Raw genomic sequence first — 24,645 nt, 5'->3', positions numbered from 1 at the left:
AAATTATAACATTATTTTGGATTGATGTTGGTCAAGTGTTCTTTGGTAAAAATTGTGACAAACAAAGAGACAAATAAAAAAGATAGAAAAAATTTACTGGAGAATGGTGTGTCGTTCCCTTCTCCTGAGCTCTGCATTGTCAGCGAATAGAATGGTGTGGTATGGGATAGGTACATCCATACTGGGTAAGATACCTCTCGCTGCTGAGGTCACCTGACCTAAGATACCTTGGTATACAAGAAGGTCATCTACCAACAACTGTAGTGGAGGATGGAGGGAAGGGAGGAATGAATGGATGATGGGTAGGGAGAGGAGTTAGGAAGGGAGAGATGTAGAGAGTGGGTGGGAATGGAGAGACAGGGTAGAGGGGAGGAGAGAGGGGAGCATGGGAGAAAGGGGGGAGGGGTAGGATGAGATGAAGAGAGAAAGAAGAGCAGAAGACAGACAGTCAAAGGGAGGCAAGGAGAGAAGAGAGATGAGGGGGAATGGTGAGAAAGAGAGCAAGAAAGAAAAGGTGAGATGAAAGGGGGATATCCAAGAAGAAGTAGAGGGATAAATAAAAATTAAAAAGGGGAAAACGGGGAGTATCAAAAAGGAAAATGTGGAAAGAAAGGAACAAAAGAATGAGCGATAATATTGCAATGTCCAGATGACATATAGAGCTTGGTTAAAAAAAGACTACATCATCCATCTTTGTTCCTTTGAAAAGTGCTTTTTCTAATGGTTTCTTTCAAAACAAGTTTAGTTTTCAATTTGAAGATACATGTAGGTTCCTACATCATTTTTTCACTTAGAGTGGATGTAATACTTATGAATCTGAGCTATTCTTATATCTAACAGCATCATTTTTTTATTCAAATTTAAATTCAAATCTATTACCACAAATCGAGTTAAAAATACAAACAACCATCAATACAGTCAATACATCAAATTATATAAACGGTTACAAAATATTAAACAAATACAGAAGAAATTCAAAATGTGGAGGGGATTAACAAAGACCATATTGATTTATCAATCCACACATACATAAATCTCTGAAAATTTGAAGATGAATACCTGTTGTGGTAACGATCTCAAAATTAATTGAAACAGAATTCAATCAAATTACTATCCAAGTGTTGGTATGTTTAAATAAAAAATATATGCCAAATGGCTCTTGAAGAAAATGTGTTACTGATGAGATATAAGTAAAATAAGAATGTAATTCCATCAAATATTGGGCATTTTCCCATTCAATGTTTATAATACACTGTCTCACATATGCTTTTCTGTGTTAGTGATCATCATCAGGTTTTGAGCTACAATTTCATGATTTCACAAAAATAAGTTTACATTAATGTACCAGATCGAGAGATACATATGGTGACAAGTAACCTTGATTTAAAAGCATTTCTCATGATTTTTTTTGTTGCAACTTTCTTTTACCATTAAGTAACACTCTAATCAAATTTTTATTGACCAATGTTATTCTTTAACTAATTAAAATTACAATTTACAAAAATAAGAGAAATTCCTTTTATGCTTTACGAAGTCTACTATGACTGGAAATGACTTAATGCATATATAAATATAATCAAGTTTTGTATTACAAATGATACCATAAACAATAATAATTGTAAATATGTAACTTTCTTACTGATAGTGTGGTCAATACTTAAATAAACCTCAAAGATATATTACATATATAAGCTGGAAAACAACTATGAACTCACCCCAAAATCTTTGACCCCTCTTGCGGGGGTCTTGCTATAATTCCATAGTTTGATCATAGACACAGTAGCAGGCTCATCAAATATCACATATACTCGGTTGATCTAAGGAAAAAAATATATACTGACTTCGTACATGTGACTTCTTAGCTTAAATCCCACAATAAGACATCCAAAATATATATTTTTCAATTATATATTCATTGACGAAGCAGATCTTAAGCTTCACAGTACCGAATGACTTGTTGAAATTGATCAGCTTACAGTGATATGGTTTCCTCTCCTCTTTCTTGGCTAACAACTGATACACTGGGTAGACAGCTAATAAATTTTAATTTGATCCTGGTCATTTCTTTTTTCAACTGATGTATTATTTTGTTATAAGAATATTTTAAATCAATAATAAAGAAAATTATATCTTAATAGTGCCTTTTCCAAGTTTTAGAAAAAGCTTTGAGATACCATGCCTGGTCGGCATAGGAGATAAAATATCAAAGGTCAAGTCCACCCCAGAAAAATGTTGATTTGAATAAATAGAGATAAATTAAACAAGCATAACACTGAAAATTTCATCAAAATCGGATGTAGAATAAGAAAGTTAGAAAAATTTTGAAGTTTCGCATATTTTTCACAAAACAGTGATATGCACAACTCAGTGATATGCAAATGAGAGAGCCGATGATGTCACCCACTCACTATTTCTTTTGTATTTTGTTTGAATTATACAATATTTCAATTTTCACAAATTTGACAATAAGGTCCCTCTTGGTTGGACCACGATATGTTCAAACAATGGTTATTCCACAGGTTCATGGAGGAATGAAACCTTGTTTCTCATGAAAATAAAGAGAAAATGGAAATATTTCATGTAATAAAATACAAAGAAATATTGAGTGGGTGATGTCATCAGTCCCCTAATTTCCATACCGACCAGGATGTGCATAAACTGTTTTGTGAAATAAAGGAAAACTTAAAAATGTCATAACTTTCTTATCTTACATGCGATTTTTGATGAAATTTTCAGTGTTATGCTTGTTTGATTTTTCTCTTTTTATTCAAATCAACTTTTTGTGGGATAAGGCAGTGACAGTACTAGTCAATTGCATATGTGGTCAGGATATTAGAATAGCTAGGTAAGTACAAAATAAATTGTAAAAATGGAATAAGTAGAAAATGAATACATGGAGATGTTACTTACAACAGACGGTAGAATAGGGGCAAGCCAGATATGACCTCCGTCCATTGTATCATTGACCCCATCAATAAGCTTCTCAGGGGTCCTTGTATCGTCTGACACACCCTCTAATACATTTATACTGGGAGGGTAAGCAGCAATGTCTGATTACGAAAGTCAAGGGTCAAGATCAGAGAATTTAACATATTGTAAATTTTGGCACATCTTAAAACATGACAAGGATGTGATTTGATGTTTTGTTGCTGAGATGTAGATACACTCATACTCACCCGAGGAAAACAGAATAAGTGGCCACTGGTGATAAGTGACCTTTAATGATAATATAAATCCGCTTTTATATAGTGCTTAATACATCGGAAAGACATTCTAAGCACTTTACAGATATATTACTACCCCGGTCATCGGATTCAATCAGTTATTCCCGCACTAAATGTGTGCACATCCTCCACTCCCTGGGGATTATTCCAATAATCTTTTCTGCTCCTCCATTTTATTCTTTCTTTTTAAATCTCTACTTTTCTTATTCATGTTATCAATTTCTTCCTATCTTTTCTTCTACTTTTTCAATTCTCTTTAGTCATCTCCACTTCCAGTTCTCAAATTCGTGCCCCTATCCATTTTTTTGTACAATCATTACCTCTACTCATATGGGGTGCCCTATTTGCAGGTCTTGGGGTTTGAGTGCATGCAAATATTTGTCACCTTGAACATAAAAGTATATTTCAACTTAAATTCTATTTTTGTATTGCTAATTCAAAGACTGGGGTAGATTTTCATTTCTAATATACCACAATACATCTACGTACATCAAATACACCATAGCATCTCTGAAAATTTGGATACTTTTCTTGTGGTTTGCAAAATCAAGTTATGGCGTAAAACAATACTGCACGTTTCACCCATTTTGAATATAAGAAAAGGAATAGATTTGGTACTTTCAAAACAAAACTGGCTCACATGCATTTGGGAGCTTCATTATTATTATTTCACATGGAACCAGCAATAAATTACATTAGATATCTCATTTGTGTACCACCCTCAACATTTCTCTTCTAATCAGTTGAAGTGACACAAGGTGAATCTTATTTTGAAGGTAAACTTGAAGGATACTTGATTCAGTGAGTTCCATCTTCTCTCCCTGTGCATCATAGAACTCTAAACCGTTCAGTCCCACATAGTAGAGATCCCCGTAGGTTGATAAGAGCTGTAACTGGAATACAACTGTTAGCACAACAGGTTAAGGACATCAAAATATTACAATGAGCAACATATAAAAAATTCAAAATTTAAAAAAATTACAAACCCATAAGCAATTACTCACGGTTTGAATTTACTTCAAATAAGAAACTGGGAAAAGAGTGCATTCATCATTTATTCACTCTTTTTTTATTACTTTGCCTCATGTTTTGAGCACTGAAGTGAATAAAATGGAATGAATTTATCTGATCATATTTATTATAAATGAAGTGATTATGCAAAGTCTTATTGAATACACTTAAATCTGCCTAAATCAAGCCATTAAGATCAGTGGCGGATCCAGGATGGGGGGTATATTGTACAGAAAAGTATTGACAACCCCCCCCTAAAAAAAAGAAAAAAAAAGATGTGATCTTCTCTATAAAATCTAGGTCATTTGTTCCAAGAATTTGAGAAGCAAAGGTCTTCAAATGTTCCAATAAATTTGATTTATAGTGCCTCTCAAAGCCCCCCCCCATTGATAAAGGATACATCCACATGGCATATGCATAGGAATATACTCCTGGCTGGGGACCTCTAAAGCAACTTGGCTTTGCCTGAGAAGAGAGAAATATATACATGTAGCACGTCAATACTATTAAATAAAAAAAAAAAAATGAAAACTGTCATTTGTTTCATTACGCAAATAAGAGTGTACATGAATAGTGAATTGTTTTTGTGCCTCACTTAGGATTCAAGGATTCTGCATATAGTTACTCTTATTTTCAAAATTGTATTTACTACTGCATTGATCATTGTGATTACCTTTGGTATTGATTATTGGCATTGTATGGGCATTTTCACGGTTACTGACGTTACACGGCACAACTTTACACACCTTTTATTGTGTGTATGATTATCTCTAAAACAACAAATGATAGGATTTTGCTTTTAATTTTACACGATGAAAAGTGTGTAAAATTGTGCCGTGTAACATCATTTACCGTGAAAATACCCGTATAGATCTTTGCTATTTTGTTTTCCAGGAAATGAAACAAAACAAATCATAATAAAACACATATTCCTCTACAGGAAGACCAGAAAAGTGATCTTCTTGCAAGTTACATCACATCAAGACAAGCGACTATAAGGAGCCAAATTCATGGTATTTAAATCATGATGACTGACCAATCCAAAAGATGCATAAACCTGTGTTGAAGTAGATAAGTATTTTGTAAAGGGGCTATTTTTTATTTTTCTTTTACTTTTGATTAATGAGGGCTATTTTGACCTCAGGAAGACTCTGAAAAACAAAGGGTAAGGTTTGATAACCCATTGCATACTGGAACCGGATAGTCCCTTTACAAAGCCTATAAATCTCAGAATTCAGTATTCAATGGGTTAAGGGGTGTGTGGTTTAGAATAAAGTGAGGATTAGGGTTAGGGTTTGACTTAGGGTTGTAAGGTAAACCTGTATACAAAGACCACCTGAAGCAAACAAGTAAACAATCTTAATGGACAAGTTCCTTTAATAAATGTTTCAATGGGCAGGGGGTGGTCTCTACAAAGAAAACAAAGTTTCATGGTCATTACAGCCAGTGGTTCTTCAATACAGGTGGTCGCTGATGGGTGACACAACATAATATTCCTGCAACATTTGCTCCCGTCTTCATACCTCAGAGGGCATAAGGTAAGAGTTAGGATGGTAATAGAGTTTGTGGTTCGGAATAATGTGAAGATTAGAATTACGGTTTATTTAGATTTGGGAGTTAGGTTTTATGTTTGGCTTGACGAGCAGATTTTCCTTCAGAGCAATTGTTGCTGGAGCAAATGTCATGGAACCCGCTGAAGCAGGTTTATCACATTAAAGCTAAATGAAAGTAGTTGCAGTAAATCACTGATTTCATGAGAAAGTCTGTAAAACCAAGGTTAAGTATTACTATATCATCGTGGATCTAGATCTGGTACAGTCACATAAACTGAACTTTGTGAAATAAAAAAATCTAAGCTGAAAAACGATCACACTTAAGATCGCCAACACAGATTGGCACACGTGGGACAGTGTATATTATTATTGCTGGAATAAAGACCAAACGGAAGTGCCCGAATCTGCCCTTATTTTGCTTATTTCTCGGCAATAAAACTATTTCTTCCAGAATCCTTTGGCACATATTTTTTATTCATACAAACAGACAATTTGGTGGTCATTATATTGGATTCTGTAAAAATTCATTTTGAGATCGTTACCACAACTGGCATTTATCTTTAACCCTTTGAACCCGATGGGCCGGAATACCGGCCTACCAGTGAACGCGCAAATACCCGATAGGCCGGTCGGCCTACAGCCATGGGACTTCAAATGTCAGGTGATCTTTTACAATGACGTCATCTCTCTAGTACATGTACATAGCAAAATGTGTAGGAATATTTGGTCGATAATTTCAGACAAGGGCGGCAATGGTTTCGGAAGGCTTCGGCATAAAAAATGGCCAAAATATGCCACTTTTTTGTGGTTGCTCGTGTCGTATGTGCGGTAACACACTGTGTAATACACAGCGAGTCACGTGCTTACTATGGGGAAGTATCTGATATATCTGACTTTGGTAAAAACAGTGATTTTGAGCCAAAAACAGACACTAAAGTTGATATTTCTGTTTGTAGACTAGGTCTACGGGAAGGTAAACAACTCCAGTCGGCTCGGTCCGGGTACTAGCGGGGGGAAGATGCCACTGAGTCTCGTATCATGGGAATTTATGAATTTGGTCAATATGTGCAAATAATTCAGGGTCAAGGTCACCACCGCCCCTAATAATTTAGGGTTCAAAGGGTTAAGAGTGGTGTGCAGATCTTTCAGACCAGCACATGTCATTGGAACAGCATGATGGATTCATCGTGACTGATCGTGTATCTGGCTGAAAGAATCACCTGAGAGAATCCGGAACCACCCTCTGCTGTCGTCCAACGGAGGCCTGCCAGTTTGTCCGGCTGACGAAGCTGATGTCTTGAGCAAAATCAAAGTAACACTTTCCAGGGCCCTTGCGGATTAGATAACCCTGACTGGGTGAGACCTCCTGCCCATCTATCCAGACATGGACGATCTTTGCCTACGTGGGAAAATGGAAACATACACATGAAAATCCATATATGCCTCCTCCGTAAATCTAATCTTTTACTCTACCCAGGACCAAAATCCAATTGAAACCAGTTGGATTTCCAACTGGTTTCAATTGGTTTTAACTGGAATTTAACAATTTCCAGTTGAAACCAATTGAAACCAGTTGGGCAACTGGAAATCCTAACTGGAACCAGTTGGGCAACTGGAAATCCTAACTGGAACCAGTTGGGTAAATGGATATGACTTCCAACTGGAAATGATTTCTAACTGGAACCAGTTGGGTAACTGGAAATCCTAACTGGAACCAGTTGGGCAACTGGAAATCCTAACTGGAACCAGTTGGGTAACTGGAAATGACTTCCAACTGGAAATGATTTCTAACTGGAACCAGTTAGGTAACTGGAAATCCTAACTGGAACCAGTTGGGCAACTGGAAATCCTAACTGGAACCAGTTGGGTAACTGGAAATGACTTAATTCCAACTGGAAATGATTTCTAACTGGAACCAGTTGGGTAACTGGAAATCCTAACTGGAACCAGTTGGGTAACTGGAAATGACTTCCAACTGGAAATGATTTCTAACTGGAACCAGTTGGGTAACTGGAGATGACTTCTAACTGGAAAGATGGGTAACTGAATTCTAATTGGAACCAGTTGGGTAACTGGAAATCCTAACTGGATCCAGTTGGGTAACTGGAAATGATTTCCAATTGGTTTCCAATTGGAAATTTTCCAGTTACCCAACTGGATCCAATTGAAACCAGTTAATTTGCATATTTTCTGCCAGTGTGCACAGATTAATGTTTTATGAGATTCATCACAATTTACAATGTATCTATTTATTTTTTTTTCAATTTGAAGTTCCACACTTTTTTCAGATAAGTGTTTCCAATACTTAGCAGTGAAAACCATGTTCATAAATATTATAGATTATAATTAAAACAGATTCAAAGATAATTAGTACACCACTAACTGTTACCAAATTACATCAAATAATAATACATATATTTGAAGAACTCCAATATGAATATATACCTATGAAAGTCTGTATTTTATCAATGCCCTTTACATTGGTATTAATAGACAAATAACACTGCTTCTGTGTTGGCATGAGCAATAGTTAGTGCAAATGCTAATTAATTTGTAACTAATTAAGTTCATTCCAACTGGAAGTTCCAATTGGATCCAGTTGGAAACCAATTGGTTTCAACTGGTTCCAGTTGAAAACCAGTTGCCTCCAATTGGTTTCAACTGGAACCAATTGAAACCAGTTGCCTCCAATTGGATTCAACTGGTTTTAATAGGGAAATTGGAACAACTGGAACCAATTGAAAACCAATTGAAACCAATAGCCAACTGGTTCCAGTTGCCCAATTGGTTTTAACTGGAACCAGTTGGCAACTGGTTTTCAATTGGAACCAGTTGTTCCAATTTCCCTATTGAAACCAGTTGGCCAACTGGTTTCAATTGGTTTTGCTCTAATTGGTTTCAACTGGATTTTGGTCCTGGGTAGTGATGGCTTTATACAATGAACCGTATCAGTCTACAGAAATCTCCTACTGACTTATTATAGTTCCATTCAGGTATATCAAGTCCTGATATCTGAACCTCTCTCTCCCAAAGTAAGTGGTTACAAGATGGTCTACCCCCTCTGTAAAACAAGCATTTTACTCTAAATCACTAAATAATAAGCAAACACCTTTATGATAATAATTATAATATAGGCATATTTACCCACGGTAGCCACTTTAGTTTCGAAAACTGTTCTACCAGCGGGCCCTGCTATTATTATTACCCCAGCTTTAGCTGAGCTGCCTAGGCGCTCAAGCATTCAAGGAATTTCTCCCTGCCGGGCACCCATTCACCTCACCTGGGTTGAGTGCAGCACCATGTGGATGAGTTTCTTGCTGAAGGAAATTACGCCATGGCTGGGATTCGAACCCACGACCCTCTGTTTCAAAGTCAGAACACTAATCCACTGGGCCAAAACGCTCCACAAAAAATATATCTTATAAAATGAATCTTACCCCTCTGTAGGTGTCTTCTGGTGATTTGTTATAGTTCCATATCCTAAGCCCTGTCATTTGAACCTCCCTCCCAAAGTCGATGGTTACTAGATGTTCCGCCCCCTCAGTAAATGGAATCATCCACATGTGCTCGTCTGAAGAGGTTACATTCGTCCCATCCAGGAGTCTGATAGAAAAATCAAAGAAACACATATATTACTTGATGCATTGTATTTGTGATTTTTTGTATATTTTTTGTATATTGTGATTGGTCAAATGAAAAATAAAGATTCAACAATATTGTCATTATTGTCTTCAACCATACCTCAAGGGTAAAACAAAATTCTGTTGTGCGAAGTAGCAGTAGCATGTGTTGACCATTGTGGTATCGTTGGAGACAAAATGAATATCGTATTTCTTGTCATTATCCCCCAATAAATTAAATTTTTCCCTTTGATTTGCTATCCAATCTACGGGATAGTTTGAACCCAGATCACTAAGGGCACTCTGGTGGTCTAGCGGTTATGACACTGGATGGTAATCAAGAGGTCGTGGGTTCGAATCTCGCCCAGTCTGCCTGTGAATTTCTCATAGCAGCCGAGCTCTACTTCACAAAGCGGCTGCATGTTACCCTCGTGGCATCGTTGGAGACAAAATGAGTATTTTACTTCTTGTCTTTATATATCACCCAACAAATTAATTATTCCATGTGATTGGCATTATTGCTAACATGCATCCATGCGAAGAGCATGGCAAGTTTGTCCATCCATTCAGCATGGCTGTTGGTTCTATCATGGCATTGTGAGAGGACGATGTCGTGAGCTGCCTTTTATGTTCAGATGCCAGTGCATGTGAATATTTTGGAGATCGTTGATTGTACAATAAACCACCAAGAAGCAGAGTCACTTGTCATCATGAATAATGGACTCTTGTTTTATTTACGTGCAAATTGTTGGTTGCATATCAAATTTCAAGAGATCTGGTTGTTTGGCTAGTTTCCCTACAAGTGTGGCGAGCTAGATTACAAGACTGCCACTGGCATGAACCCATCACAATAGTATACATTTGAATGAACCCCCAGGGGGGGGGGCGAAAAAAAAAGAATCAGTCAATCCTTTTCACTTATATATCTTTTTTTCCACATGATGCAAAGGTGTTTCAATAAAATAGATAGATGAAGAAAGATAAATGGATTTCGTTGAAAACAACATGTCTAGCAGTACAAACTGAAATGAACATGAATTACAAATAAGAAGAATCAAAAGACATTTAACAAAAAATGTATATAGCATTGGGATTAAGAGGGAATTTTTTTATTTCACTTTAGACAGAAACATAAATGGAGAGAAAAAAAAAGTTAAGTATCCAGAAATAAATTGAAACAAAATAAAATTTAACAAAATAGAAATGAAATGACTATCCTTCAGGAAATAAAACCCAAGCAAAACTTTAAAATCCCTGAGATGTAATAAATAAAATCTTACTTATCCAAAGTTCTATCATCTGTTCCATAATCTGGTAATTCATTCAGATCCCTCGGGCAAGCATCAATCATATCCATCGTTATTGGGATTGCGTCGCCCTCTATGTCCATGATCTCAAGACCGGTCAGGCCGAGGTAGTAGATATCACCCCAGGTCAATGTGAAATTCAGCTTCATATCTATTCAATCAAAGTACATGTTTGTAAGAGTTCATACATCAATGATTTCAAGAACTCTTGCTGTGTGTATGCATACAAATGGCAGAGCTTAACAGCTTAACACAGGGCACCAAGGCCTTTGGCAAAAAAGGCAGCCTATTTTGGCCTTGCATGTAACTTGTCTACAAATATCTTGAAGGGCATCAAGGCTATTAATGAGGGCAACAGAGGTCATGGTCTTGGACGAATTTGAAACCTGGGCATGGCTCAATTTAGTTGTCATAAATTATCCTGCATTTTCATGATAGGCTGCTACAAATAGATATGATACAATGCTCGAAATTATGTGCATAATACATATATCATTCCTATTAATGATAAAATTACATTATAGTAAAACTACTCGTTGCTACTAGGCAATTCCATAAAATGATCAATCTTTTGTAGGTTCGACCCCTATTGTTCTCAAATCTTTCTTCACTTCATAAACTGACCAAGTTGTGGTCAATGACAGAACATTACAAACTGTCAAAAAAACAAAAAATCAGAGACAAAAAATTTCATGATGGTCCCACATGTAGGGGTCGGACGTACATATTTTATGGAATTGCCCTACTATTACACGTTTCTCTTCTTTGTTCCATGCAGAGCCTAGTCCGCTGTGCAAACCCTACAAAGAAATTGGTCTAAATATGCAGCCTAAGGTCCTTCCCTGCCAATGACTTGGGTATAGAAGGCCCCTCTAAACAGCAAATTGTATTTGTGTTAGTCTTATGTGAGAAGACCCATCTGCTGATCAAAGTTTCAATCAGGGTCTGAACCCTGCAGACTATAAAGAGCTCTAAACATTCTGTAAAAGAAACGGGAAGTTCACCCTTCAAAAAGAATCATTTATTATCATAATCTTACGTCTGCCTCTGAACACAGTATTTTGTGGTTGCGTTATCCAGGAGGATGTTGTTGCAGGATTGGCTCTGGCGTAGAGGGTGCTGTCACTACTGGTATCATGTGACCTGGGAGGGGGTGAATTTCCTCTGGCTTGACCGGTCTCTACTATTGATTCTGACTTTGAAGGACGAGCTCGATTCTGTCGGGCAGTGGTCATTGGTCGCTCCTACGATTGAAAAGAAAAAAGATGTACATGTAGATAGTAGGATATGATGATTTCTATTACAGAAATCATACAGGGTGTTTCATACAAGTGATAGATTGGGGATGCCAATTATTTCAAATAACTCCTAATACTCTGAAGGCTAAAAACACATAATTTGATAGAAAAAACCTTTGAAGTTTTCTTGCAACATATTCATGCATAATAATTGATTTTGAAAAGACTCAGTATCTTCCAGAAAACCTGCAATAATTTGGTGAAAAACAATTCATACAAAAAATAAAAATAAATAACATTCTGCACTTATGGTAGATACTCAGCTGTTATTACTTTAGACCAATAGAATTATGATAATAAGGGCCCCTGGTAGGGAAATAACAAAATCTCCCATTTTTTATTTTAAAAATATCAATCGATAAGAAAATTAACACTTCAAGAAAACTCCACATTCAGTTCCAGGTACCCTGCTAAACTCTCCGTTTAGCACCACAAAAATCTATTTGAGTTAAAACAAGGTCAAGTTTAGAGCCAAAGTCACATGGTTTGTGTATTGTGGGGGGGGGCCATTGCATAAATAACTGCAATCAAACTATTAAGCTCCAGACATCAATCCCAACTTGATATTAAACCAATCAAAAGTGATTATTTCCAACTTGCAACTTTTCTGCACCGGGTACCTGATCTGTTAATTGTTAAAAAATTGATGACTATCATGAATATCAAAGGTCCATTTATACAGACTGATTTTAAATTTTCCTTAAAAGAGTATATTCACTCTCAAACCATAATATCATGTAAATTGGATGACACTCAGCACTTCATAACACAAAAAATACATTAAGAAACACTATTTCTTGCCTCAACATACTCTGCACACTGCAGTATAAACTCACAATCACACCTGGGTCCCGTAACACAAAGGTTTTTACAGCGATTGATTGCACGCTTGATTTTCACGAAATTTTATTGTACATTGTAGTCAATGGAAACAATCGTAGAAAAATGTTCCTATGATCATTGCTAAGTTTTGTGTTTTGGACCCCTGGAGGCTGTTTCATTAAAGAGGAAGTTCACCCTGAAAAAAAATTTATTGTAAAAATAGTAGAAAAAATAATAAAAATATTGCAAATTGCCGAAGGTTTGAGGAAAAACCAACAAAGAATAAAAAAGTTATTAGAATTTTAATCATTTGATTTGTGATGTCCTATGCAAGCAGCATTCCTGCATATCATACATGTATAGTAAAAAAAATCAATGAAATGTCATTTTCTAAGAAAACTGAAAATGGTTTTTATTGTACATTCAGTTTATCAAGACATTAATGATTTCACACCCACTCCTAAAAAGAAATTAAAATATAAGTTATCACAAAAAATGAAATTCGTGCATTTTATTCTACATAATATAAAACATGAAATTCAAATAACTTTCTCAAACTTTTATGGATTTTCCTCAAACTTTAATCAATATTTCAAATTATTTTTTTCTGATATTTTTACAAAAAAAAGGTTTGTCAGGGTAAACTTCCCCTTTAAACTGTAAAGTTATGAATGATTTTACAAACAAAATATAAAGCAAGTCCGAACTATTTTCAGGGTATACTTTTAACAAATTTTGTATGTACACTGTATTTCAAATGATTTGAATCATATAAAGGCAAAAATATAATTTGGACTAAAAATGTATTTTTTACAGTAAAAATTGTAATCAATATCTGCCTTGCAACTTCTGAATAGCACAAGAGACATACACATTTAGCTTGCCATACATGTATTTCAGATGCTCGTTGTGCATAGCTTTACAAACAGATTTGTGAAACAATTCATAGCTTGTCTAATGCAACACACCCATTTGTATCATTAAACCTTACCTCAAAAATACTCTCCAGACCCCAAACTCCACGTTTTGGAAGATTCTTACCCAGAAAATTGCAAAGATGAGCATTAAAAATGAATTATCATACTATTTTGGATCACAAGGCTGTAGCCCCATATAATTTTCAGGCCCCAAACTGCACTTTTGAAAAATTCCTTTTCACAAAATTGTAATAAGCATATTTTCATATTTAATACATAAATGTCTTGACATCATCAAGATGATATGAAATATAAACAACCCTTGAATATCAAAGATAAAACACAATTGTTCTTATGTGCTATTGTACCAAAATGTTCTAATAATATGTCAATCTAAATGTGTATTTTCAACACATGATCAAATACATCAAATATATTTTAATTATTGACAAACAGTACATAAATAATGACAAGATGGTATGAATAAATGATGGTTTAGCTGTCCTACAATAAGAAATGAGCATAATACATATCTGGTATTGATGTTGGATATCAATAAGAATAAAATTATAATAAAGGTCTCTAACTTGTATATGGACAGTGTTACCAGTAAGAAAGATTTTTGGATACACACGGCACAAGTATATGCATTTAATAAATATTAGTATGGGTATACTGTAATTTAAATGACTAGATTTTATTCCTTCATTTGTATCGGACTTACTAATCTGTACGACAAATTTGTTAAAGTAAAAATATTTGAATGTAGGCTTTCTCACGTCACTCATATCAGCTGTGCGTGGTCTAGTGGGCGGGGCTGCGTCTTCATCCATGCTGGAACTAAACCAATCCTCAGCTGCGACGTACACCTCATCGTTCTTAGAAATCAGTTCCAAGATCTCTTCATCTTCAGTGAATAAGATGGTCTATCAAGAAGGTCAATCAGAGAATACAGAATTTACATCCTATCAAGGCCATAAAGGGGTGATTTCATGGAGGGGCTTGGTGTTGGTCAAGTGGAGACTTGGGGGGGGGGGGAATATATAGATAAGGGGCAAATTCTAAGATATCTTCATCTTCAGTACATAGAATGGTCTTACTATCAAGAAGGCAATCAGAATATACATGTAAAGGTCATCGCACACCTTACGACTGTTCGCGATCCGATTTTGGAACAAATCACATTTTGTTCATTTTCTGAAGATGTGATTGGAACATATCATTTTATTTGAGGATGAAATTAATTGGAAGAGTAATATTATAACCATTTTGAAAGTTTGAAAGCCTTTATTTTGGAGTAAAGGCCAAATTAGTTTCAAATCGTAGCCAATCGTACGACTGCTATGACATCATTACGACTAGATATTAAATTCGCTTTTATTCTAAGAAGGGTGATACCATACTCACAGATTTGATTATAGGTATTCATACAATTATTTATACAGTAAGATATTCCAAGTCTCAATATTAGCATCAAATTCTACTACATTTCATTCTGAAATCGGGTCGCAGACCAGTCGTAAGGTGTGCAGTCGCCTTAAAGAGTCACTATTCTATCAAGATTGTAAAGGGTGGTTTCATGTTGGGGCTTGGTGTTGAAAAGGCACAAGTCCAGCAAGTCCGGGGGGGGGGGGGGGGGCAGAGGCAAGAGGCACTTGTACTTTATTTTTGCCAAGATAATCCATGAGGGATTCCATTTCATGAGAAGCATCTCCCTTTTATGAGTTACACATATATATTGCCCCCCTTAAGAAGTGAGTGTTGGAAATGGCATGAAATTCCTTTACTATGGAAACAGAAATGAGCTTTGATCGTACTTACATCGCCAAATGAGCTTGGGTCTCCCTGTAGTGCTCCAGAAGCCCTGAAATAAAGGGAAAAAATTCAAACAAAGGACAATTAAAAATATTGCAGGATAAAGCCATGCTCAAATTGCTTTCATCATGACCTAAACGCAAGTATTTACCACATAAAGCAAAACAGAAAATGAAGAAAAGAACACCATATCCAAAGACCCTGTGATTATCTAAATAATCAACTATTAGGTACATACATGTACTTCTTAATGGAAACCTTGAAAAAATATAACAGAACATGAATACATAGACCACCCACCTTGCAATTTCTCCTTTGAAGATGTGTTTGTCATCCAATGAGATCTCTATATCCTTAGCTCCTCTGAAAGAATGAATTCTTGACTTGTTGTAATTCTGATCATAATGAATCAACAATGAAATAATATCATCTTTAAAAAAATGCCACATGTCTTTGTCAAAATGACAATCACATGTATTTTAAACTTTCACTCAAGACTCCTATTTTCTCATAGATATCGCTAACCTTTTGGAGAGGTCCGAATGTTTTTAAAGAGAAACACGGTGACAATGCTATGAATCATCATTCTTACCAAATCAATTAGTTCTTCACTTACTCAAAATTTAAAGTTCAAAGTAATGCAGAAAAACATACTTGATCTAAAAAGCAATGTTCTTATATATTGATGCCATTAATTTATAATAATCATTTTATATCATCAATGATAATCTAATCTAAAAATAAAAATTATCTACCATATGAAAAAAATATTAAAAGAATACAAGATGACAAACTCTCCATAGATAAATGTTATTGAAAAAATTGATAAAAATGGTATCAGATGTGTCTGCAGCAACAAATTCGTCATTTGTGTAAGTTACGAAAACTAGAAGTTTCATGAAACAGTTTGTCAGTGATTTTTTCACTGACCACTGATAACTGTTATAAGTTCCTGAAATCCCTGCATCTGATTGGCTGAGAGCTAATGAAATCACTGTCAAGACACTTCACGAAATGCTCCCCGTAACTCACCCAAATCCTGATCATGGCGACCTTGACAGGATGGGCAAAGATCATGGTGATGAGATGCATTCTGCCTGGTGTGAAAGGGGCAAGCCACATGTGTATATCATCCCTGGTGCAGTTCACACCATCAATAAGATTTGACACCACTCTTGGGTCGTTGGTGTGTTCCGGTAACATATTGAGATCACAGGGCTCTGCAGTAATCTGTAAACAAGGTGAAAAAGATATGATTAAACATGAAACAATATTTCTTCCTATCGCAGTGCAATCTGCTCCTTATCTTTTATGACTGCAACAAAAATACAAAGGACTGTTCAGAATACAATCAAAAGCTTTTCTCTCACAACAAGAAATGCTAGTCACAATTGAAAAGTGAAATTATTCCCTAAAACTGGAACCAAGTAATATATGCACATGTACTGTTTTCAGTAATTCATTGTAGAATTCTGTAGTCAATGGTCAATACCGGTATTCAAAGCCTTTTTCGAATGATTGACAGTTTGGCAAATGTATGACTACATATTTAGGCCAACGTTATTCATGTTATTCCAACTCTACTTTACAAAGAAAAAAAAACTATTAAAATCTTTACTTTCCCATTATACATCACATTTTGACAGAATTGTCAGTGTAAGACATCTATGCTTGATTGATTTTCCTCTATTCACATAAACCCACATGCTACCACCGTGGTCAAGGCCTTAAAATAAAAGTTTTGCATGACAGACAATATGCAAACCTCAGAAGAAATAATGACCTCATGGCCTATCACTGTTAAAAATAACAACAACAACACCTTTCAGGTTTTCACGATTCTCACCTTAGCGACTTGAACATGTTCCCCATTGCTTTGAAAGATCTCTATTCCATTGAGACCTATGTAGTGACGGTCACCCCAGGTCGTCTTGACGTTTATCGTCATGCAGTGACCGAAGGGTAGTATGGGGATCTCAAACTCATCGCTTTCAAGAAACAAAGAATAATAAAACAAATAATGCACCGGTGAGAGTGTGTTAGTGCATGGTGATGCAGTGTATTCAAGGATAAAATTGGGGCCATTCTTGGTCACATGTGCGACAGAACTTATGACAAATCTTGACTTTAATTAGTTATAAATATAAAAATTTTAGAGATTTATAACTAATTGTGATAACTTTGAAAGTTTGATTCCATTTTGAAATTCAAAATTTCAAGATGAAATTAACTTTCAAAATCATGCTTATGTGTGAAGTCACACACATGAACCACTTCTTTTGACCTCTGATGGTGAATCTGCATATTGCAGACAGCAAAAATATTTCCAAACCATACATGTGTAGCTGACTAAACATGTTATACATGTATAACCTTTGAATTACTAAATCTCTAAAATTGTTTTGATTTATAGCTAATGAAAGTCAAAATTTGCCATAGTTTTGGGCACACACATGACCAAGAATGGCCCATTAATGCAACAGGTATATAGCTCTTATCAATAGAGTGAACTGGTATATAATAATAGTAACAATAATAAAAGTGCATTTATATAGCGCTTCATACGTTGGTTTCTAAGTGCTTTTAATTGTAATTATCACCACGGTCACAGGATCCATCACTGTTCCACACATATAGTGCACCATCTCCACTCCCTGGGGAGTATCTTGGCCAGGCCACCCTTTATCGTTGTACACATGCCAATCTAATCACATAGACATTCACATCCTACCTGGGTGGAGAGTGACAATATGGATAAGTGCCTTGCCAAAGGATATTAGCCCTGGGTGGGATTCGAACCCTCAATCCTTGTTTTAAGAGTCAAGTGACTGAACCATGACACCAAGACATCCCCGCCACCACCTAAAGACATTGTGGTTGTGGTCTAGTGGTTATGACTCCTGTCTTTCAATCTGAGGCACATGGGTGGATATTTTCAGCCATGGCATGTTTTCATTCAGCAAGAAACTTAACCACTTATATGGGCAGCGCAGCTAAATTCGGGGTAATATCAGCACCAGTTTGTATCCTTGGGCAAAAAGCACTATATAAATCCAGCGACTGAGAAGCATGGGTCATTGACAGTTACAAAAGAAAGACTTTTCAGTGCTGACAAGCTTTATGAAATGGTGCCGTTTTCAATTTTGGCTGAGGGAACAAAATGAATGAGAATCTGACTATATACCCAAATGATATGCCAGTGCATAAAGATAAGCTTAAGTTACCGAAAGTTTTGTGAAACATCCCCCTGCTAAACTAACCTGCTATCATCATTATCAGCATCTTCCTGAGTCTTGGATCTTCTTCCTGATAAGATAGTATCAAGAACATCACCTAGAAGAACAAGACAGGGATGATGGTGTGAGTTGGTGTGTTGAATACAGGAATTCATAATCTTTGTCTATTCTAATTCCTGTACTACAAAGTGTGGCCAAAGATTTAAATCAAACTAAAACTGCTATTGTTCTAAAATTGAATATCACAGAGATTTAAGTTTGATCCTACCGAAAGCCATCAATGCCATATTATGTCTCCTAGAATGTGTATGAATGATAAGAGTTAAGGAAGGAAACATTCATGACCATTCCAAAAGACACTTCTTAGTACCAATGCATTCAAACTGTACACTGTATTCACTTGATCCCATGAACTTCATGAATTCATTTGACATTCCACGATCATGATGACTCTTGACCTGAGTAAGATGGAGTAAATTGTTTCAAAGATTTCAAATAACATTAACTTTGTGTCTTGGCAACATATATGCAACAAATTCTTATGCATGCACATTGAACAAATTTCACTCACGATTTATGAATTACCAAGTGCGGTGGGTAAATAATGCAAAAATAAAGGAATTTAGAGTAAAAATTCTCAGATATACATTATAAGTGAATTCTTCGTTGCTTGATAGTTTGTCTACTCATAGGGCTTAAAGGCAAAAAAATATATATATTTTTTCAGGGCTACCTTCTGCCTAAATCTGTAACATTGGATAAGCTTTTACATGGACTCCAGTTAATGGGGATTTTCAGAGGCTTTTGGAAAATAATTTTTTGAGGGCTCTTGTGCATTTTGAGGGCGAAATTGCCCATAGCTTCTGTATATTTTTCCCCCTGGTGGCATGTCAAAATTGATGAAATACATGTTCAATTTAATGTATAGGCATGTGACCTTTATAGCGAAGTCACCACAAGGAAACTGTTCCACTGAATATTGCATTTGGTAGAATATCTGGGGAAAACAAGTGGGAAGTTTTTGTTAACTAATCCAGTGACAAATACCTTCTACATCCAGGTTAACATTTGATGCCAGTCTCCCCTTCTGAGATTTATCAAAGAGAGATAGAGATGTCCAGGATTCCTCAAGACTACGCTCCTGGTGGCTTCTGGACTGATGAGGGCGCTTTTCAAATCTAGCAGGGGGCGAGAGGTGATCCTCGTCACTAATGCCACCCTCTGCGGCCTTCTGTCGCCATCGCAGTTCCTCCATATCATCAGCCATTGCTGTGAAGAACAACAAATTAACCAAAAATATTTAAGGTTTATTTCGATAAAAAAAAGAAATGAAGAACATTTCTAAAGCTGTTTGGGAAAATGTATGCTTCTTTTTTAAAAGAACAACTGGTAATCTATAGTTTTCACACATCCTAATTTGAAAGTGTTATTTTCTTTGTATGTACATGTATGGCTATAAAAACTCTTATAAATTTAATTTAACAAAACATATATTCAAAAAATGTATGTACTCGATAATGAAATGAACTACAGACATTATACGTAGTACATGACTTTTAAGTAATATTTGATTACAATTCATTTCTAGATTCCATTTTCTTTTCATTTAAAAAATTAAAATATTTTTTTGTTGATACAGTATATACCAGTGCAAAATTAAAATCATCTATTTTTTAACAAGCAACTGGCATTCCATAAAAAAATTGGTTAAAGTTAACTGATTGAGACTATATTGGCCTTGATTCGGCAGACTCATAATAAAACCATACGATATGGGCTAACTTTGTTCTAGAGGCTTTGAATTAGACTACAAATCTTAGACTAGTAATGTTACAGTCTTGCCTCAATTCTTAAAATAAGAGAGAACTTTGACAAATCATTCAAGGCGAGTCTCAAACCTGCATAAAGCTTGACCGCAGAGAACTCACAATAGCGCATTGTTTTACAGATCGCGCCACACCAGGCAAGCTGATTGGTGGGTTGTGAATTATGCTATATTCTGTGACATGAATATTCATGAGGTGTATTGGGTACTGAGTATGCTGAATCAATGTCAATATAATTTCAACCAAGTTGACCTTAGGTTAAAACAATTGATGTTATGAGAATACCGCACAGTCTAAATTTAAGGTTTGCATGAAATACAGGGTACCCAGCTTTTCAAGAAAACAATTCCCTGATTTTCCCCTGATGAAGTTTAAAAATTTCCTGATAATTATTTAAACCCATTTCCAAGTTTCGCATGTTTTCGAAGTTGTTGCAGCAAATTACATGTATTTTCAGTAAAAAATTTAAAAAACAATGATATAAAACTAATTAGTACCACCATAACCAGTAATTCAATGGATGTTGTTTTGATATGCAACAAAATATAGCAGAGTCTAACTGACTACCATGCTTTCGAGTTTCGGGCCAATCAAAATTCCCTGATTTTTCCCTCATTTGAGGCATTTTCCCCTGATTTCAGGTATTTTTTTTTATCAAATTCCCTGATTTTTTCCTGACTGGAAAAAAGTAAAATAATTTTCCCTGATGGGCTGGGAACCCTGGAATCATAAAATGAAACAAACATGGACCTGCTATCTTGGATTGGCTCTGGACCTGGTTCCTGCTCCTCCTCCCTGCTGGTTCCATGCTAGTCTCATCATAGTCCAGGATCTCATTGGATGGTCTCCTATCTGCAGAGTTCCGTCTAAGCATCCCGGGCCATGGGTTACCGGTGTCAAGAGGGTCGGCTTCTTCCTCCTCTGGGATACTGCTGTCACTCTTATTGACTTCATCATCTGCAAAAGAGAACAAAATATTCAGATCCAGGGCTTGATTTAAGAACTCAAAGGGGTAAGGCCATGTATAATAGGATACTTGAAGGAACAAAAAGGCAGCGATCATTTTATGGAATCCAAGGCCATTAAAATGGGGATAAATAGTAAAAGTTTTTTTTTCAATGGGACACACACATGCACTTGATCACCACAGGGTACCAAGGCCTTGTGCAAAAAGGCCCTTATTTTAGCCTTAAGTGTACAAATACTTGGAAGGACATCAAGGCCATTCTGAGGGCATTGGGTGGACTTGGATTAAATTGAGCCCTACTGAACACATTTGATTTGAGCTCCTTTATCTTGTTACAAAGCGTACATGTATGTAATCATGATAATACAAATTACAAACATAATACATGCACATTATAAAAGATGGGGCAAGCTGCATGTACAGTATATGTAAATTAGACAAAATGGGAACCGGGCTAAATTTCACTTAGACCAAAAGTAGACAAACTAGGATTTAGACCAAACAGAAAGTGTACAACATTACGTCAAACCCCCGTTTGGAGAAAGATCGCAGTTCAGATTGCAAAGTGCGATATTTTACCCCATTTTGCGTTTGAAAATCTCAAAAATCATTTTTAAGCCCAAGGGGCTGTTTCATAAAGCTGTTCGTAGGTCAAGAGCGACTTTAAGAACGACTGGTGATCATCGCCATTGTTGTGTGCCATTTACCGGAAGACAGGATCGCCAGTCGCTCTTAACTTAGGAACAGCTTCATGAAACACCCGCCTGATCAACCCTTCTCGGCCAGGTAGTCCCCGCTGTTTCAATTTCACCTCCACAGGCCAGATTATGAGCGTTGAGCCAGGGATGAAATGATAAACAACAGCTGTGCTATTACGTAAGACTTCTCTGCCTGTAGTAGGACCTTCAGAATGAAATTATTGTATTCGATAGTTAATCATGTTTTCAAAGGCATATTGTATTCAGAAATTCAATGTTAGTCCATTTTCAATTTAAAACGAAGAAAATCAACCTCGAAATAAGGAAAGTAAGTGAATAAAAATGGCGGCATGCTTTGCAGGGGCCGTGCTCGGGCTGTTGTGTTATCTTCGGACCGAGGTCAAGAAACAGGTGTTTTGAAACTTATATTGCTTGCTTGGGGCAGTAGGGTTTGTCCTACTTGGAGGTAGAGAATTGATTGAGGGAAACTGGGGTATAGTGTTCTCAAATGGAGGTTTTCGTCATGAATAGTTGATAGACCAAGATGCAAATTTACCCAAATGAGATCCAGTGGCATAAAGAACAGACACTAAATTTACTTGACACAGAAAGGCAAGTCAACCCTTATAGAGAAAAATCAAACGACCACAAAACTTAACATTTCATTAAACTTGGATGTAGGCCTAATAATTTTCAAAGATGAAATTTCAAAGTTTTGCTTATCAATTTTTACAAAATAGTTATATGCACACATGACTAGGTGATATGCAAATAGGAGAGCTGATAATGTCAAATAACCACTACAGTATTTCTCTTGTACCTTTTTAAAAATAGAATATTTCATTTCTTTGCAGATTTGATAAAAAGAAAGCATCTTCTTTGAATCACAATAAGTTGCGATAACGATGAATCTCAAATATATTTAACATTATAATGAGGAAAAACTATTAAGATCAAATAACAAAATTCAAAAGAAATAGTGAGTGGGTGATATTGTCAGTTTAATCAGTTCCCTGCTAACAAGAAACAAAAACAAAATTTAAAATGTCATGTCTTTAATATTTCATATCTGATTTTGATAAAATTTTCATCATTATGCTGGTTTGATTTTTTTCACTTTTTGTTGGGTAGACTGGCCATGAAATTGGTTAACAAATAGGTCTAGCACGACTCACTATGTAATATACAAACAAACCCAACTTGATACACTATCAAGTTAAAGCAACCAGTTGGTTTTGCAAAAATCACTACTGCAATCTGAAGTGCAAGTTTATGTAGTAGTTCTATGTACACAAGGAAAACACACTCATCCCAATTGGTCTACATACATGTAATTTAGACAACTTTTAACAAAGAGCCAAATTTGCACAAGTTTGTAAAGAGTTGAGAGGGAATAAAAGAAGGCTGTCTGGAATATAAAGTAGTACAAAAGTGTGCTTGAAAACAAATATTTTCAATGTGCATGAAAATCAATACTATTGTGACATCCCAAGCTGGTACTGAGAACGTATCATGTGCTTGCTGCGTGATACCCCCCATCAACCCTACATCAGACATCATTGTCATGCTTGAAATCCCTTGCATTGTAACGCTGCAGTCACATCTCCCCTACGGCAGCCTTTTTATTCACTCAAACCACCTATATGTAGCTGGTACAAAAAATGTTACAAAGGCTGTTTTCGACTCGCCGTACGGCCGCCGTAGGGCAAATGTGACCGAGGTATAACTCTTAACAAAGAGTCTAGACAGGTTACCTACTGTACATCCCTTATTGAAATACATGTATTCTCAACAAACAATGTGTACAAATGATGTGTGTTGGCGGCATAATACCATTTTTCCCCCATGGAGATCACTAATGCAATGAAGATCCTCCTATTTGAAATGTGACCACTATTTTGTGTTGCCTGAAGTGTCTACTTTAAAATGTTCCCTTTTTACAAGCATCTCCTACGGGGTTCAAAATTGGCAATTCTGGCAGACATCTTGATTTTCAATTCATTAAAATAATTTATTTTTTTATATTTTTACCCACAATGAATATGCTTATTACTAATTAGTAGAAATGGATTGCAATCGTTCTCTGGACAGTCAAGGTGAAAATCTTTAAAAAAAGACTATTTGTGCTAAATTCTATTAGTAAAAAAATTACATGTGCATTGTTTATCTGTTTTAATATAAAAAAAACTTAAAAATAATACCACCATTTGACACAAAAGGGGATATATTGACGAGAATTTACTTTGCTTCATGAGAGTATTAATAATTTTGTTAGATAGACGACAAATACTTTAGAATGTATTACTGAATATTTCACTGAAATGAGACCAAACTAAAAACAATTACTTCCT

At 35.8% G+C, this 24,645-nt stretch overlaps 1 protein-coding gene across 2 annotated transcripts in view; it reads right to left on the bottom strand.

The window, feature by feature from the left end:
* The window catches only part of LOC121422489 (katanin-interacting protein-like), an 80,365-nt gene that overhangs the window by 5,149 nt on the left and 50,571 nt on the right, over positions 1-24,645 (bottom strand). For both annotated transcript variants that reach the window (XM_041617571.1, XM_041617573.1), the window contains 17 exons: positions 21,380-21,586; positions 19,851-20,072; positions 18,828-18,900; positions 17,414-17,555; positions 16,600-16,797; positions 15,868-15,962; positions 15,574-15,616; positions 14,532-14,678; positions 11,755-11,959; positions 10,689-10,866; positions 9,226-9,391; positions 7,009-7,187; positions 4,636-4,700; positions 4,018-4,128; positions 2,911-3,050; positions 1,716-1,817; positions 98-258 (listed from right to left, as the gene is read on the bottom strand). In XM_041617571.1, the coding sequence (XP_041473505.1) occupies positions 98-258; positions 1,716-1,817; positions 2,911-3,050; positions 4,018-4,128; positions 4,636-4,700; positions 7,009-7,187; positions 9,226-9,391; positions 10,689-10,866; positions 11,755-11,959; positions 14,532-14,678; positions 15,574-15,616; positions 15,868-15,962; positions 16,600-16,797; positions 17,414-17,555; positions 18,828-18,900; positions 19,851-20,072; positions 21,380-21,586 (2,434 nt within the window). The remainder of the gene's footprint in view (positions 1-97; positions 259-1,715; positions 1,818-2,910; positions 3,051-4,017; positions 4,129-4,635; positions 4,701-7,008; positions 7,188-9,225; positions 9,392-10,688; positions 10,867-11,754; positions 11,960-14,531; positions 14,679-15,573; positions 15,617-15,867; positions 15,963-16,599; positions 16,798-17,413; positions 17,556-18,827; positions 18,901-19,850; positions 20,073-21,379; positions 21,587-24,645) is intronic.

The sequence above is a fragment of the Lytechinus variegatus genome, chromosome 10 (genome assembly GCF_018143015.1).
Source record: "Lytechinus variegatus isolate NC3 chromosome 10, Lvar_3.0, whole genome shotgun sequence".
Lineage (NCBI taxonomy): Eukaryota > Metazoa > Echinodermata > Echinoidea > Temnopleuroida > Toxopneustidae > Lytechinus > Lytechinus variegatus.
The sequence above is the reverse complement of the archived record's forward strand: the minus strand, read 5'-3'. Positions and strand labels throughout refer to the sequence as shown.